This window comes from Trachypithecus francoisi, unplaced genomic scaffold (assembly GCF_009764315.1).
Source record: "Trachypithecus francoisi isolate TF-2019V2 unplaced genomic scaffold, Tfra_2.0 Lachesis_group2, whole genome shotgun sequence".
Lineage (NCBI taxonomy): Eukaryota > Metazoa > Chordata > Mammalia > Primates > Cercopithecidae > Trachypithecus > Trachypithecus francoisi.
In genome coordinates, this window is record NW_022681465.1 from 100138845 (window position 1) to 100157732 (window position 18888).

General features: G+C 39.7%; 1 protein-coding gene across 2 annotated transcripts in view; it reads left to right on the forward strand.

Annotated features, from left to right (window-relative positions):
• Window positions 1-18888, forward strand: part of PIK3R1 (phosphoinositide-3-kinase regulatory subunit 1) — an 84431-nt gene that overhangs the window by 47743 nt on the left and 17800 nt on the right. For both annotated transcript variants that reach the window (XM_033179750.1, XM_033179751.1), the window contains 5 exons: window positions 8743-8835; window positions 9283-9357; window positions 15167-15298; window positions 16095-16296; window positions 16493-16572. In XM_033179750.1, the coding sequence (XP_033035641.1) occupies window positions 8743-8835; window positions 9283-9357; window positions 15167-15298; window positions 16095-16296; window positions 16493-16572 (582 nt within the window). The remainder of the gene's footprint in view (window positions 1-8742; window positions 8836-9282; window positions 9358-15166; window positions 15299-16094; window positions 16297-16492; window positions 16573-18888) is intronic.

Here is an 18888-nt window from a genome sequence, read left to right on the forward strand (position 1 = left end):
AAAGGCTCTGGCGTGGGCATCAGGAGGCCTCGGTCCTCGGCTTGAACTTCCTGTGGGACCTTGGGCCAGTTGTGGCTTACATAATCCCTCCCCACTCATCAGTACACAATGCACAGGGCAGCAGAGCTCCCAGCTGCTAGTCTCTCTTTTGATACCTAATTCATTGTGGTATCAGACCGAATTTGATATGATAGCTAGACCCTCCAGTCCGTAAGCATCAGCTGGGGTCTGGTGTAAGATCAGCCTGTAAAACTCAGGCATGTAGGCAACAAGTTATCAGTAAGAAGGTCAATCATTGGGATTCTGTCTCCCACAGTGGTCTGGATTTCCTCTTTGTGGCAGGTGGGGTCAGCCTCAATCCTTGCTACTCAGAGTGTGGTTGTGGTGCAAGGACTGACAGTGTGGGCATCACCTGGGAGCCTGCTGGAAATGCAGAATCCCAGACCCCACCCCGACCTGAATCAGGATGTTAATATGTACATTAAATTTGGGGAACCACTGCCTCAAACCATTGCTCTTGGTAATATTCTGACACATAGAGGGTATTTACTAAACACTTACAGAATTTGTGTTTGACATTGACATTTTCTAAACAGGGTTCCATTCCTTTCTTTGGGTGTAGTGTACTGATGTATTAGGTCAGGGTTACCATAACAAAACACCACAGACTGGTGTTTAGGTCTGTACCACCATAGACATTTAGAAATTATTTCTCACAGGGTGCCAGTGTGGTTGGGTTCTGGTGAGGGCTCTCTCCCTAGCCCCCAGGCTGCTGCCTTGTCACTGTGATCTCACATGGGAAGGGTAGGAAGAAAGGTCTCTGGTGCTGCTTCTTATAAAGGCACTAATCCCATGGTGAGAGCACTTGCCCTCAGGACTTCCTCTCAACTCAGCTGCCTCCCAAAGGCCCTGTCTCCAAATACTATCACATTGAGGGTCAGGACATCAACATGAATCTGGGGGGAAGGGGCACAATTCAGTCTGTAGCAGCTGACTTCGCATCTGACTTTAAAATGCGTCTTTAAAAAAAAAGATGTGCTGGCGGATAAACATGTAAATAAAGCAAATATGATAAAATGTTAATTATAGAATCTAGGTGAAAGATAATGTGGGCATTCACTAAACAATTCTTTCAACTTTTCAGGATATTTAAAAATGTCAGAGAAAAAAACCGCTACTCTCTGTAGTTATTTGAAAGGAATCTGGTGCTGCTTTTTTCTCCTCATTTCCATCCAGGCTTTCTTAAGAGTGCTTATTCGGTCTGGCTGGACAAACTTGCCTTTTTGGCAGTTCCTCTCTCTCTCCCCACTCACTTTCTCCTTGGTCAGCCAGTGGCCTGCTTCTGCACTGTCAGTGAGGTCCCAGCCTGTATCCAAAGCTTCTTTCTGGTCTCTAGTCTGCCAGTAGCATCTTTCTGTCCAGTTCCTCTCCATCCCCTGCCCTGTCCTAATATTAATCAAGGGATCTTTCAATTGCTTGTGACATCGCAGCTTCTCAAGTTACGTTTTAAGACTCTGCTTTATTATTTTTAAGCATTTCTAACATGACATTTATAAGTTTGACTCTGAAATTTATCATCACATATAAGTAGGAGAGAAGTGTCTCTACAAGTTTGCCCTCAGCCAGAGATAGTGTGGTTCATCTGGAATGCCCCTGCCTTTCTCTGGTTATTAATAGGGGCTCCTATTGCTTTTCCATTTACAGTGTTAATTATCTGCATTTCAAAGTAGTTCATAACGAGAGAGAAATATTAACTTGTTATTTGGGGATGAAGTACAAAAACTGCTATTATCAAGATCATTTAACTTGAACATAATCAGAAAGTATTAAGGTTATTCCCTTGTGGGGTTGACCATCAGATATCTGTGTGTTTCCTAACACCCTTATTGCAGATACCTTTTAAAGAAGGGAGGCTTGCGAGAAGTGTTGGGAAACTTACTATAAGCTTCTTTCCTTGACTGGCACTTGTATACTGTGGCGCAGGGAAGACAAGCCCAAACTAAATACCTAGGCACTACTTAAGAACTTTGTGACATTGGCCAAATAGTTTCCTTGCCTTTAAATTGGGTATAATACAGACTATATACCTTTGAACTGCTATGAAAAATAAGTGAAAATATTTCTGTAAAATACTTACTGTGGGAATGTGGCTTCTAGTTGATGTTCAGTACTAATCATTCATTCAGCAAACAGCCTACCGCCCATTGCGTGGTATGGCCTATGATTTGTCTTTTTTCTTTTTGGGGGCTTCTGGGTCACACTTTGTATGAAATGTTTCTTAGCACACCGAAAGACCAACTTTCCTTATAAATCATTGGCTTCAAAAGTCCTGTGGACTCAAGTATAAATTATTCTTCTGGTGAAGAGAGGAGGAAGCCCCTTTCTTCCCCATTTATATCCTGCCTAGCATTTTAATTTGCTACACACTGTAAATTGTAATCTTAGAATCAAACTCCAATTTAGGTGATAAGGATCACAATTAATTAGGCTAGCCTGTCAAAGATTAAATGTAATCTTGCATTTCAGTTACCTCTTAACTCTGAGGCTTTAGCTAAGGCCATCAGAAACAAAGCTGTTAGGTCTGCTTATGTTTAATAAGATTTTTGCCTGCTGTTTGTTTTCTATACCAGTCTGTTGTCTAGAAATAAAACGAATGGACAGAGGATCTCAAATCCCTTTCATTTGTTTTTAGCTGTGCAGCAGGAGAGATAAATGGGAGAAGATAAACTTAACGATATTAAAGACTAATTAGGGTATCTGAGGAGATTTGCAAACATCTAGTTTAAATCTGTTGGCAAGTCTTTTAATTCACTCCTGCTAGTTTTCTCTGAAAATAATATAGTTATGGCTGAAGATTTATTTCCACATCTACTCTTTGTACTCTCATTTTCAGTTGCCCATACTTTTTTTCTCCTTCCTCCAAAAAAAAAGAAAAAGTTCTTGTTTCCACCACGCTCAATATAATTTAGTACACAGTCGTTCCAACTTCATTTTTTCTTCACATTCAGTGTTCTGAATGTGAAGAAGTCTAGTGACTCAAATATATTAGTATTGTGGTCCTTTTGGGGAAAAGTGTGATAAATTGAAAATATTTTGGTTTTGACTTCCGAGGATTTTGAGTATTATGTATATATACAAAGGCAAAATGCAAGTGTTTACCAAATATGCTTCCAGCTTGCTTCCTTAGAAGAGTATTGAGAAGACTCTAAGTATGATAATTTCTGGTCTTAAAACCTGCATTTGCAATCGGTGTATTTCCATAATCTAAACAATAATAAAGATTACATGACTAATTCTAACAATAATAACTACCTATTAGTTTGTGCTTTCTACATACTGGGCACGAGCCTTGTCATGTTTATATATATATATTATTCATTTAATCCTTATTATTGCACATAAGTATTCCCATTTTACAGATGAATGAATGGGATTCAAGTTAATTAACTTGCCCAAGATTGCTGAATTCAGTAAGTGGCAAAGCAAGGATTAAAACCTAAGCTTCTTTGGCTTTAAAGCTCTGCTTCTAATCACTTTTTTACTACTGATTAAACAGATGTGTCCCCAAAATTAAGGAACTCGTCGTTGGATTTTTTGCTTTGTTTTTGCTTAAAGAACACAGGCCATCATTTGTTGTAGTGTCGCCCATAAAGCTTAATACGTTTAAAGTTCAGGGTGTTAATCATTATAAGCATAAAGTATGAATATACTTAAAAGGTTTGTTTAAGAAAATAATTGGGATTAGATTTGCCCACCAGAATATACATTTTTCACTTGAAGTCCTGAGAGAGATTCAGACAGAAATAGCTTTGACTCAGTAGCAGTTAGCAGACAGACTAACATCTTGATATAATATTGATCCACACTTTGCATATACACTTTCTTTTCTTTGTATTACATTTTTAGAGGTAAGTGGCAGTTTTTCACACACTTCCAAACTGCTTCCATCGGTAATGAAATATTTGGCTTGGGCAGCCTCTGGAGTCCCAGTGTTTCAGCTTAAACTTTCCACTCTGCCCTGCCAGGCACTAACTTGAAAATATCTTTTTTTATGGAGAATGCTTCCCGAAGGTGCAGCTGTGTGCTGGTTTCATTTTGCACTTCATAACGGTGTTGGCACCACTTAATGCAAAGAATGCCACTGTCTCCCACACACTGCTGGTGCCCAAGGACTGTCGAGGCCTGTCCATGTCAGTGGTTTGGGAAGGGCTGAAGTTTGGAGAGAAGGCTCTTTTTCTATTCCATGTGATTGGCTGTCACCAGGGCAAAGGGGGAAAACCAGAACTAGTGGAAAATGCAGCATCGGATGTGTCATCAAATTTTCTTCCTACAACCTGGAACACCTAGTTCATTGGTGTTCTGGTCAACATTGAAGGCTGAATCCTCCTTTCTTTTGAAATAATGCATGTCTTGGATTCACTACTTTTAAACATTTCTGCTGATATTTATCCTTTTCTTTCTAAGCAATACTGATTGCTCAATGAAAAATGATTCAGCTAGTGAAAAACTGGGATTGGGTTGTAGTAAAGGAATCAACAAATGTGCCCTGATTCTGAAGAGTGGAGTTGGTTCTCCAGACTTATCCACTGTGCCACAGCACGCTTCACAACCAAAACCCATTACTTATTCAGGTATAAAAATCAAAAGCTGAACTGTAATGAGAATTTGTATGTAAACTGTTGGAGGATGGTGCTCTGTTAATCTGTGTTTGTTCCATACCCCCCCATATAATTGATAATATTTGCATCTTTTTGTTTTTAGTCCTGTTATTTTTTGGTTCATCAAACTTTGTAACGTGGTGCTTTATCGTGGACTTTTCAAAGAACAACTTGCCAAATTTGGTAATTCCTAGCAATTGTCATTTCCTGTTGGAATTTCTTAAAATTGAATCTAATGGAAAAGTGATTCTTGACCTTGTGTATTTAGTAAAATTAAAGGCATAGTTGATTTTAGGATTGTCATAAAAATTAATATTTTGTTTTAAAATACTTTTTAGACTTTCAATGGTACTTGATCCTATTGTTGGAAGTAGATGATATAAACTTTAAAGCTTTTTGGATAGAACTTTCACATTCCCCAAGTCTAAATATTTTAAAGAGGAAACGGATTGACTCACAGACATTTTGTACTAAGGAATAGAAAATCTTTGAATTGCCATTTTAAAAAAACAACCTTGTAAAATTTACCATTTTCAAACTCCAGTTGCAAAATCCTGACCAGCTATGATGATTCATACATTTGAGCGATAAAGCTTTTTTCAATATTAAAAATTCAGTGGGGAGTCACTCAATACATTACCAAAAGAGTACTTATGCTTCCTAGTACCTATGTGTATTTTTTTGTTTTTTTCTTTTTAAAGCAGTCTGGTGTGCATTTTGAGAAAAGTTCCAGTGTTCTCACAGACACCTGACTTGGTGTAGCACAGTGCTTTTTAGAAACTTCGTCCAACACCTGCATGAGTAATGCATAAAACATACGATGTTTTGTAGCTCAGGATACTGCAGGTAAATTAACACTTTTTGCCAAAAAAAAAAAAAAAAAAACATTGAAAAGACAAAGGAAAGCAAGGAGGTTTTGCTTTTTTAAAAATTTTTTTCAAGCTTGATGAAGAAAGAGAGAGCTGGAAACCCTTCTGTATGAGCATTTGCCAGCCCAGCAATATAACAACTTTTGGGTGCGTATTTCAATCACAATTAGATGAAATCTTTAATTATCATTTAATTTAACTTTCATATTTGCCTGCAGAAATGATTGTGTTGATAAGACTCTGGATTGAGGCAAACCTTTATTAAGTAATTCTATTTTCAGAGCCAACATTAAAGTTTTTTTTAATTAAAAAAAATGCCTGTGTAATTTATGAGAAAAGGGGAAGAGGAATTGGCATGTTGGTTGCATGAGAGTTGCATGGATATGTATTTAATATGTGATCTTTAGCTTTTTGAGATCTGGGGTGTGCTAAGTCTTGTTAGTTTGAGAGGCCTAAGGAATGACACAATAATGGATCTTAATAACACTTTTCTACATCATTTCTCTACCTGTATATTTCCCTTCTATTATATATGCTGATAGGATATTTCATTGTGTTCAGTGTAGAAGGTGTTTGTGAGAGAGGATACTTTTGTGAGTTGATATTAAGGCAAAGGGAAGTGGCTTATAATTTATCAGAGGAAATGAAATGGTGTACCCTTTCATTTTATAATATTTCTTTTAAATTTTTTAATGCTTTTAAGTAGACTATGAAATCTTTAAGACATTTGTATTTTAAGTGCTTTTCAGATATATTTACATTTTAACATATAGAGATTTGAGAGATGTCATTGCTGAACTTTTTCATAGGATCACCCACACGAATTTTCTTTTCAAAAGAGTATGTCCTAAAGCTTATTTCTAACCCCAAACAGATTGCTAGCCCATTCCTGGATGTTCTGATTCTGAAGATTTAGGGTGGTACCTGGGAATCAGTATTTCTAGCACGTTCTCCAGGTGGTGCTTAGCTCTGGCAGGTGTGGGAGACACTGGAGAATGGTGAAGTTCTCACCCAGCCCTCTGCACAGTGACTGGAAAGTTAATGGCTGGTCGTTCATGCTTTTATGAAACCTAAGATGTGTTACAGTGATGTTGCAGTAGGACAAAGTCACTCAGGAAATCGAGTGGTAAACATTGCAGGGCTTTGAGTTCAAATATTGATTAGCTCTATGTTAAGATGCCTTGTCTTCAGGGATAGCTTTAGAGTGGGGTCTGTAACACAAAGCTGACTCGGGAATCTTTCATCTGCCATTGACAAAATTTGCCCTTGTGCAGGCAGATAAGACTATACTCTCTAATACCGTGGGCACTAGCCACATATGGTTGTTTCCATTTACATCAGTTAAAACAAAAAATTCAGTTCTTCAGTTGGAATGTGGCTGCATTTTACTCAATAGTCACCGTGGCTAGGCATTGCTTTATTGGAGAGCACAGCTGTAGAACATTTCCGTCATCACAGAAAACTCTAATAGACAGTGCTGCTATAAGATTTTCCTTCATAATGTAACTCTTCTCTTTTTATCCTGGGTAGTTGTAATGCTAAATAGAATTAGGTAGAAAGATCATGTGTCTATCTATGTACTGCACATTGCATACTGCAGTCTGAGTGTTTTTGCAAAACGACTTAATCATACTTCATTCTCTGAGATCAAAATTTAGTAACACTACTTTGGTAGCATGAATGTGTTCTATGTTGACTTTTAGTACTTGAAATACAGGCTTAATTAAAAATTTGTTGGTCAGGTGCAGTGGCCCACACCTGTAATCCCAGCTTTTTGAGAGATTGAGGTGGGCGGATTGCTTGAGTCCAGGAGTTCGACTGGACTCAGCCTGGGTAATATGACAAAACCACATCTCTACTAAAAATATACAAAAAATTAGCTGGGAGTGGTGCTGTACACTGTAGTTGCAGTTACTCTGGAGGCTGGGGTGGGAGGATCACATGAGCCCATGAAGTTGAGGCTGCAGCGAGCCATGATCATGCCACTACACTCTAGCCTGGGTGACAGAGTGAGACCCTGTCTCAAAAAGAAAAAAAGGAAATTTGTTTACCATAGTATATGGCTTATAATAAAGAGCTCTACTGGTAAAATCTCACAGAAACAAAACTGCAAATATTTAGTCTTTCTCAGATTATATAAATTGTTCCTAGAAAAGACTGCAAGTGATGAGGCTAATCAACAGGTTGTACATATATTTTCATAATGACTTTAATTTACCTTTATTTTACAGTTTCACAAATTTAAGATGAATATATTTAGCTCCCTCTTCTGGCATAATTTGAGAATTTTTTTGCTTACAATGGTTTTATTTTTTTGGACTGAGAATAAGGTTATCAATGTAATGTTGAAGAATGTTATTTATGAGTGTCATCCAGTTAGATTTTTTGGTATCATTACAAATGGTTAAAATGCATGGAAAAAGTTTATGAAAACACCACATTTTAAAAACTACTAACTGACCAAAAAATATATAAACAAAGGCTTTGACAAAGTTACACAAAAATTTAATTTGATATCAAGTGGGCAGTATTCATTCATATTGGCTTCTGGATCTGAGACTCAGCCCATACCTGGCATTTGTGAGGCTTGGGGCAGGAATGCAAAAAAGAGGCCCAAGTAACCCGTGCCTAAATATTTTTGTTACAAATCATGTCAACATGATTTATAACAAAAAAAATCAATAAAATCTGTCCAATAAAATTTTATTATCTGTTCAATAAAATCTGTCCCATCCTTTCTGGACAGTTATTTCTTCCTAATAACCAGGAGGAGAGATCTGAATTCAGATTCTTGGGCTCCTGAGAGTTCTGCCCTAGAGTGTGGTATTATGCAGAGAGCTGGATCCTGGTTCATCCCTGGCTTCTCCCTGCACATCCAAACTCCCATCCATCCTGCCACTCCCCTCAACTTTGGGGCCCAGGGGTGTACCTAGACAGGGGGGTTTGCCCTGGGGAGAGTGGACCTGGGGGAAAGGCCGTAAGAGGCCATTTAGCAGGAAATTTGGGGGCATTACTCTGAACAGACTCTGGGTAAGAAGCAGTGGGCATATCACTTTGGCCTGGACAGTGCGAAAGCCCAGAGCGGGAGTTCTTCTTGCTCGGGCCTGAGTTTGCTAAGATGAGATGTAATTAAATTATTTTGTACGTCCTTCATTGTGGCCTAATGCATTCAACTATCCAAATTAAATACAATGGTAGGATTTTGTTGTTTGCAGCTTTGACTCTCCCGGACCTTGCAGAGCAGTTTGCCCCTCCTGACGTTGCCCCGCCTCTTCTTATCAAGCTCGTGGAAGCCATTGAAAAGAAAGGTAACCAGACTGCCAGAAGGCATCAGTTCACCCTTATTTCATGGCTGTTATTATTTGTCTCTTGTGCATTCATTAAGTAAATTTCCTACTATCAGCTATGTCCAGATACTCTGCTGGACACTCAAACTGTTTAGGGCTAAGTACTGGGGAAAATGTCTTGGTCTATAATTTCTAACTCTAGATTAACATGTAGTTTCCATATGGAAACTATTAAATTCTTCATAATTTAATAAATACGATTAACTTTCTTCTTAGAGGCCAGATGGTTTTGCCAAAATTATCTACATGCCAGATAAGATTAATAGTAGGAGTTGACTTCCAAGAATATTTGGTACGCATCTAGAACAGATACTGGATGGAAACTGGAATGTCTCTGGCAGCAGGCTCACAGGTTCTCCAGAGAGCTGCGTTTTGCATACATAGTCTGTGGTCTGTTTTGTGTCCTAGGTCTGGAATGTTCAACTCTATACAGAACACAGAGCTCCAGCAACCTGGCAGAATTACGACAGCTTCTTGATTGTGGTAAGTGTCACAGAGCTGGAAATACAAATGGGAAAGACAGGTCTTGGCTTTTTGTTTCAGGTAATGCACACACAAAAAATTGAATTTAATCTATGCAATGTTCTAAATTTAAAGGGAACTCAAATCATGCACAGCTCCCCCTGCCCTGTTATGGTAACAGTGCAAACCTTTGACATTTTTCTCCTGAGTTGGGCTGCAAGTGTGTGCATGCCTCCCTTCAGGCATGTTGGCCATCATCATAGCCATCAGGCCCTGGGTCCTGCAGAGGAGAGAAACCACCTCTTGATGTTTCTCTCTCTCCGTATATCTACCATCTTTCCTTGACCCTGAATTTGGCTACATCTATTTCATCTGAAGCAGTTAAAAAATATTTTTAACCGGGCGCGGTGGCTCAAGCCTGTAATCCCAGCACTTTGGGAGGCCGAGACGGGCGGATCACAAGGTCAGGAGATCGAGACCATCCTGGCTAACACGGTGAAACCCCATCTCTACTAAAAATGCAAAAAAATTAGCCGGGCGTGGCGGCGAGCGCTTGTAGTCCCAGCTACTTGGGAGGCTGAGGCAGGAGAATGGCGTGAACCCGGGAAGCGGAGCTTGCAGTGAGCCGAGATCGCGCCACTGCACTCCAGCCTGGGCGACTGAGTGAGACTCCGTCCCCCCCAAAAAAAAAAAAAAAAAAATTTTTAAGCCTATGTCACTTAAGAAATGTCTCTTCTGACATCCTTTTTCTTTTATTATCTTTCCCTTCCATTTTCCTTTTCCCTTTCCCTTTCTTTCTGGCTTGCCTTCTTTCTTGCTTTTTCTTGTGTTGAGTACATTAAGTAACATCATGATATTGTTATGTTCAGTGCTGTGCTGATAAACCAACTCTCTAGGAAGAAAAAGGCCCTGGTTTGTAGCGTCTGCCAATTTTTGTGGCATGAATATTCCCACCGGGGCTTATTTCAAGCTAACCAACATGTCACTGGATGTGGAACTGGGAAGAATTGAGGACAGTTTGGTTAAATGACACTAATTAATTTAGCCAAGAGGTCGTTAGTACCCCACACACCCACTTCCTCCTTTGGCATAGAGAAAAAACTACAAATCAATTTACTTGCTAGCATTCCAGCAAGTCATCTTCTTATATTGACTTCTAAAATCTCTCAAGATCCTTCATTCCCTCATAACACTGAACAAAAATTATATACTGCCTCACATCATTTTAACTGAACTTAGGTGTTTAAACCAAAAAGAGTGAAACCCAGTTTTGCACTCCTTCAGAGGTATAATTGTACAAAGAAGGCCCACATGATAGTAAATGAGAATTTGAAGCGTGAGGCAGTTTCAAAATGAGGCAGCTTCTGAGACTTTCTAGAAAAGAGGTCTTTTTGGAGAAAAGGAGGAGACTAGACCTTTATCAGTATCAGTAAATTCTTACACTTGAAATGTTCTGACCAAATGTTTTAAAAGTTAAAAAAATGTTTAACTTCATTTTTCCTTTGTACATGGAAATCAGTTGCATGCGAACAGGGCATATCCTCTTTGCTGCTCTGCCTCCTGCACCTCCCACAGAGCAGATCATTAGAAGTTAACATGCAGAACACTCAAGGTGAAAAGGCTTGTTTTTTGGTCTTTCTGACAGCTTTATCAGGGCATTAAGGAAATGCTGAATTTTGTCCTTAGCCAATTGAAATAAAGACACATGTTTGGGTCAGAAAATTGGTCAAATTATGAACATGTTTAGTCACAGGAAAAGTTTAGACATCAGAGCCTGATGAAGTGGAAGTTATTTGAGAAATAGTGGTTAGGTTTGTAATGTGATCAACACAAAATGATGCAGTTTAGTTGTTAAAAAAAAAAAAAAAAACTCTTCACACCACTCGCAAGATAGTGTCAACAACCAAGACTCACGTCAACGGTACATTTTGACCGACAGCTTTCCTTCCCCAGTGAGATCAAAACACATAGAAAAGTGGTTTCATTTGGAGTCTGTGCTAAAAAAGTGAATTCTGTGCCCCCCCACCAAATATAAATAAATGTTGTCCAAACTTGGGAGTGGATCTGCCAGGTCTGTTTCCAACTCAAAGATTTTTCAATACATAAAAATATTGTATAATATCCTGGAGGAAGCTCCAAAATAGTCACTTACACCAAAAAAAAAAATTGTGGCTTTTAACTAACCTTATGAATTACCAGTGTTTGAAAAGGACAGACATGGCAGACAATAGCCCACTTTTATTAGCACCTGCTAAGCTATTTCATCCACACACTAACCTTGTGATGTACATCCTAGTAACTTTAACTCTCCAGAAAAGAAAGCTGACCCTCAGGTAAATAATTTCTTTCACAGTTTTCAGTAGCTGAGTGACTCCAAAAGTCCTTGAATTTTTTCTGTTTTTAAATTTTGCCCTAAAATAAATTGTTTCTTTGTCTCATGCAAGTTTTAATGATTCAGATTTTCACCTGACAGTTTTTGGTGTCTTCTAACCTGACTCAGGCTTTCTTAGCCTTGGTACTATTGACATTTTAGGCTGGATAGTTCTTTGCTGGAAGAGTGGCAGCCTGTCCCGTGCATTGTGGGATGCTTGGCCACATCCCTAACCTCTACCCACGAGGTGCCAGCAGCATTCTCCCCGAGTTGTGACAATCAGAAATGTCTCCAGACATCTAGGGAGAGACCTGAAGAAGAGGGGACTCCATTCCAGGGGGAGGGAGGGAGGAGTGAAGAATTGGAGAGTTGACGGGGTACCTGTCATGAGTAGCTCAGTGAAAAGTGAGGTAGGAGAGAATGCAAACTCCTCCAACCAAGACCTAAAGATTATGTAGCTCTTCAAAAGCCATCACATGACAAGTGTGAATAGCTAGTGGGAGAGCACGTTAGGCCAGTTTCAGTGCAGAAAAGGATTCTTAGAGAGCAGAAGTCAGATAAATAAAACAGACTTTGTCACTGACTCTAATTGAATTTGACATAAGGTAAGTTTACCCAAAGACCTGCATAAGATAATTTTATTCATACACTATAAAAGTTCTTTTGATATACCTCATGTGTTAGAGAAGGGCTTTGACAAATTAACTTCACTCTAAGAGCCTTCTAGTTCAGTCCACAAACATTTAACACATTGTATGTGCTGGACACTGAGGGATGCGAGAAGAGCAGGTGACAGCCACAGTCCTTGCCCTTGACATACCTTGGTCTAGTAGGGGGAAACATAATCCCATATGATGATTATACTCTTTGGGAAGTGTCTTGATAGAGCGATGGCTCATTAGCACTGCAAAAGCACAGAGGGAGACCCTGCCTGAGGGAGGGGTGTGTGTATATTTATTATCTTAACATTTATATTGCATCACCAAATGTTTTATCACGTATTTTAGGATAAGCAAATTCAGTAATACTAATTTTCCGGGCAAAGAGACATTAGAGGAAACACACAGGGGCAAAGTGTATGGGAAACCAGAAGCACGGCCAAGAGTGGTGACCATAGAGAATTCCTATAGCGACACACACACACGATTTTATTTGGCGGTATTTAATTATGCTCACAATTGCATTACCTTCAACATAGATCCTTTAGGCAAAGACCTGCAATGGTATTGCCCCTCCTACATTTGTTAAACATGTGATAGGTCTCTGGTTAGTTGTTTGTAGGACATATAAGTGATTTAACACTTTGTCTCTCACCTTTTAAATTTAGTAATTCTTTTCCTCAAGTTGACCTGTCCATATCCTATTCCAGTCTGACTTTTCTTAGAGCTCTGTGGTTGGGTGACTCACTTTTGGAACGTCAGCCTACTTAGTGGGGCAGGTTTGGTTTATGATAACGATATGTCCAAGGAATTTTTGTAGTCTTAGGCTCAACCTCGAATGATTTATACTATCATACTTCATTGAAGGGTATCTAGGCTACTACCTTCTCCCACTCACTTATACTCAAACACTTTGCAGTAAACTTTCATACTTCCTCATTCTCTCCTAGGCCACAGCCCAATGCAGTCAGTCACTGAGGTCTTGATAATATCTTGCACATTTCTAACTGCATTAGAATTCAGACCCCCATCACCTTGATTCAGAGAACTAAAACTGGTAGTTTTACTTCTAGCAGCACTCCTTTCCAATTTATTCTTAACACTGTCATTAGTAAAGCTGTTACAAATGTACTATCTTGCCCATCAGCCCACCTTTTCTCTACTGAGTACACAAGTCCCCAGATCACTTTCCTCAAGTTACCCTTCACATTGCTAATGTACATCCTTCAGCAGCAGCCAAAGGCCTCTTCTTTTCTGGAGGCCCGTGGTCACCCCTGCCCCCAGATCTTTGTTTCTAGCATCTCTTTTTTCTGCTGGGCATTGTGTCTTTTTCCAACCCAAGTACTCAGAGTGCCATGCATAGTGAGTGCCTGGAGAGTGGTTTTGATTAGTATCATCCCCGTTATTGGATCGCTTGACTTGTTTCCCAGCTGCGGCATTTACTGGACAGGTATGCTTATCTTATTTTCTGAGATAGTCTGATGTCCACAGGTTAGATTAGTAATACTCAGTCAGAATTAGGGAGAAATATTGTAAAAATGTTGAAATTATTTTCATAGATATTGTTGAGCTTGGTTGCTAAAAGTCTGTAGTATCTTACTGTTGAATCCGCCACTCTGTTGGTGACATTTACATGAATTCTGAGATGTATCAACTCAAGTCTTAGGAAATCTGGGAATATGCATTTTTCAAATTTTCCAGTTGAGGTTTTAGGAAACATTTACTATATGACTAACCATTCCTAGTTAGAACCCTTCTCAGTCAGGGCAGAACCACCCTCAGAGGGTGTTAGGAAATGTTTGGATTCTATATTCGTTTGCTCAGGCAATTATAACAAGTTACCACTGACTGCTTGGCTTAAAACACAGAAACTTGGCCGGGCACAGTGGCTCACGCCTGTAATCCCAGCACTTTGGGAAGCTGAGGTGGTTGGATCACAAGGTCAGGAGTTCGAGACCAGCCTGACCAGCATGGTGAAACCCCGTCTCTAGTAAAAATACAAAAATTAGCCAGTCGTGGTGGGACGCGCTTGTAATCCCAGCTACTCAGGAGGCTGAGGCAGGGGAAATCGCTTGAACCTGGGAGGTGGAGGTTGCAGTGAGCTGAGATCACACCAGAGACGCATTCCGGCCTGGGCGACAGAACGAGACTCCATCTCAAAAAGCAGAAACTTACTTCTTGTGGTTCTGGAGGCTAGAAGTCTGAGATAAAGGCATGTTTGGTTTCTTCTGAGGCTTCTGTCCTTGACTTGCAGGTGGTTGCCTGCTCACTGTGTCCTCACAGCGCTTTGTCCTCTGTGCCTGTGCATCCCTAGCGTGTCTCTCTGTGTCATTTCCCCTCCTAGAAGGATATCAATTAGATTGGATTAGAGTCCACTCTAATGGCCTCATTTCAACTTAAATGCAGTCACTTTCTGAGGCACTAGGGGTTTGGGCTTAGAGGGGTGGGATAGAGGATGGGGTAGGTAACCACTGAAGATGCAGCCCAATTCAGCCCATAACAAAGGTATTATTTTTTGTTGCCCCAAAGTCCAGAGGTCTGCTACTGGCATCATGGGCAGGGGGTCAGGCATCCCAAATGCTTGCAATATGTCGGACAGACCTCTATAGGAAAAACTGTTCTACCCCAAATGCCAGGATCAATTCCTACAAGAAGTACAGCTAACGAATACTTTGTGTCTTATATTTATCCTCATATTGCTTCCTTTTTTTTGGTCACACGAGTCAGATGTTCAGAAAATTAGCCAACTGATGTATTCTATAAAATAAATGTCTGAAATATTTCTTAAAATGTTTCCTAGATACAGCCTCTGTGGACTTGGAAATGATCGATGTGCACATTTTGGCCGACGCTTTCAAACGCTATCTCCTGGACTTACCAAATCCTGTCATTCCAGCAGCCGTTTACAGTGAAATGATTTCTTTAGCTCAAGGTTTGTTTTTTCTCTTCTGAGAACCTCATTGGACATACATGGAGATGTAGACATGCTTGTATATGTGTTGCATATAGAGATAGTGGTTAGAAAATAGTAGTAGTAGCCACCTGTTCCTCCCCCAACAATACCACCTCAAATTTCCTCCTCCACCCAAGCATCCAAGAGAAGACCTAGATTCTCATTTGCTTGGGAAGCCTGTCTGCATGTCAGAATCAGAAATGGCTCATTGTTAACCTATCGGTCTTAACAAAGTTTGTACGTCCATGAAGGACATGGTCTTCCAAGTACCAGTGTCAGATTCAAGGAACCGGGACTAGGATCCAGTGATGGGGGATGTTCTTGTCACCTTCCCTGAGTGGCCATAACAGAATGTGTTGAGGGAAGAGGGCTCTCAGTTTTAGGAGCTAAGGTTCAGTTAAGTGCTTTGGGGACAGGAAACTGTGGTTCGTAACCTTCAAAGTTAAAACCTGTGATACTTATCTGATGCTCCTCTGAGTTAGCCAATCACACTTGAAGCTGCTCAATACTGGGTAAGTTGCTGCCAGCACACCCTAAACAGCTTGTGGTTTTTTTTTACACACTGAGCTTCTTGCTTTTCCATTTGACCTGAGATTTCTTCTTTCTCATAATGCATTTTTTAATGAGAAGGACAAATGTACTGTGTGCTTCTCCCAACTGCTTTTTCAATGACTCCTATAGCTTGAAGAAAGAACAGAGCTTTTCTCGGTGTTTATTCACTGATACCTGGAAATAGTCTCTTACTCATTTCTCTTTTTTTTTTTTAAACTTGCAGAAGTACAAAGCTCCGAAGAATATATTCAGCTATTGAAGAAGCTTATTAGGTCGCCTAGCATACCTCATCAGTATTGGCTTACGCTTCAGTATTTGTTAAAACATTTCTTCAAGCTCTCTCAAACCTCCAGCAAAAATCTGTTGAATGCAAGAGTACTCTCTGAAATTTTCAGCCCTATGCTTTTCAGATTCTCAGCAGCCAGGTAAGTGAAAGGAGACAAACATGTAGTTTGGGGTGATGAGGGTGGTCCTAAATGGATTAGTCATGACAATGTATTCTAAATATACTACTCCAGAGATGCATGCCCAAATGCTATCACATACGTTCACTTGAGTGTATATAATGAAAATGAGTTTGCTTTTAGGGAAACGGTTTCTAATAAACTCTCTTTCTTACAGCTCTGATAATACTGAAAACCTCATAAAAGTTATAGAAATTTTAATCTCAACTGAATGGAATGAACGACAGCCTGCACCAGGTAATGCTTTTTGAACATTTAACATTCTCTCATTGTTCCTTTTTTTAGAGCCTTAAAAAATGATGGCTGTAAACCTCCTTTGAAGTAATACAGCTTCTTATGGAATTACGAATGGTAGTAATATGTTACCTTGTGATTTAAAGAAAAAAATAGCTGAGTGATAGTGTATATGTTAATTATTACCTGAGTTTCAACATTTGCGGATTTTACATTAAACTTGGTTTTAGGTGAGAGTTTGGAGAGTTCCCTGTACCCTTCAACATTTATGCTTCAGGTTGTTGAAGAAATTTATGGAGTTCATTTTAGTTGTTGACATTTTTGTTTTTCTTTCTAATACTCATAAAGTAGGGGATTTATAATTACCATATAATTTAAAGTATTTTAGAATGTGTTTTTTGGAAGTGGGTATGCTGAGAAATGCCTGTCAAAATAAACATTTTCAATAATGCGAGCAGTATGAAACCAGAGCGTTCACTGCAGCAAGTTTGAGCAAGCCAGACACTTCTTTGAAAGCGGGCTGCTGTTCAGTTAGCCATTTAACAAAGCAGGAAATGTAGACCGTGTTAGCAATGCATTTAATTTAAACTGATGTATTTTTCTTCTACTGTGGAAAGTCTAAACAACCTCATTTTGCTATATACTAGTTAAAAGTTAGCTAATCGTCACTGGTGATTTAGAATAGTGATTAGGGTCCTATATGTAAAGTTTCAGGACCAGTAAAAGGTGTTGCTTGTAGTCTTAATTTATGCCTGGAACTTAAATGAAACTCCATGAATATATTTATTATAGGTAATATGTGCAGATTACCATCTTTATCTCGGTATGAACAGGCATGGGGACTCAGTTTCATCATCATGCAATGGAGAGTTAAGTTGTGCTTTTTCTTAATTGGGTATTGCACAGCCAGGCTTGGTTACTTGCATCTGGATGGGGCAGCCTAAGAGAGGCCAGGGCCTAGACTCAAAAGCCACCTGCAAGGGGGTAGGATAGAGGATCGGGTAGGTAAACACTGAAGATGTGGGTATTGGGAAAGATTTATGTGGACAGGCCCAAAATGGTACCTGTGGTACCAGAGGTGAGAAACATCAGGTATAGTAGATAAGGCAAGCATGGGATGTTCCAAATCACAGCAAGCAGAATGTTTAACAGGGTGCCCAGAATTCTAGGTAAACTACGTCAAAGAAGACTGTCAACAGGTAGGGCCTAGGACTTCAGTCCAGGGGGTGGCCAAAAGGCTTCATCTCGTTTGAGTACACAGGTCACTGTGAATGGATTTGACAGCTCTGTGCTGGTGTTCAGAGGCTGCCTTTGGACTTAGTGGGAAAGAATGGGCATAGGGATGTGGCATGTGGCACTTAAGTTGAGGTTTATGTTAAAGACTAGGGAGAGCTGGACCCTGCTTTAAGTGAAGGCTAGTGGGGGTAGTCCTGATCTTTTCAGTGGCCACCCCTCTAGAGGGAAGAGACACAGGGAAGCCAATGCCAGACAGGGTTTGACAGATACCCACAAATGAATTTATCACATGGAATTTTGGAAAATTTCTACTACACAAGGTATAGTAGAATCAGTGGTAGAGTTTGATTAGCCTGACTGGTGTCACCTGGTTTAATGTCTTTGTTAGTTGCATCCTAATTCCACCAAAGTAAAAATGGGTATCTGCACTATTTTCATAATGCCACCCAGAAAGCTGTTTGATATGTCAAAGGACCCTATATTTCTCTACTGAGCAATTGGTGCGCCTGTTTCAAAGGAGGATTAGTTCCATCAGCTCTGCTAAAGAATGACAAAGCCTTGAACATTTGCTGGATCATCCCAGTATTTATGTGGTCTCTTTAAAAAATTAAATCCAAGTAGGTTTTAAACTCTAGTTTGAGCCGTTTTCCCAGGAACTTTGTGTGATTTGTATAGGACCTTTGGAATTAAATGGCTGTTGTAGTATCTGTCATGTGTGCATACATTGTACTGCCCATTCCAGGAACAAAACATCCCCATCCAGAACATCTTTGTATTCAGGAATGGCCCCAGTGCAAATGACTAGTTTGGCAACCTGGGTTGAAGAAATGCTTAGGCCTGGTTTTAAAAATGCAATAATTTCTTAGAGTCCTTCAGCATTGCCACAGCATGTGCTAGTACCAGACAGAACTTTGAAAGTATAGCACCTTACATCTCCAGTGAATGGCCATTTACAGTAACATTGTTGTGAACACACATGAGTACCTGAATGATATTTAAGGGAGACAAAAGCAAGACTCTGTTATAGGGCAGATAGACAGCATTTCTAATTATTACCAGATAGAAGTTGAAATGACAAAGCTT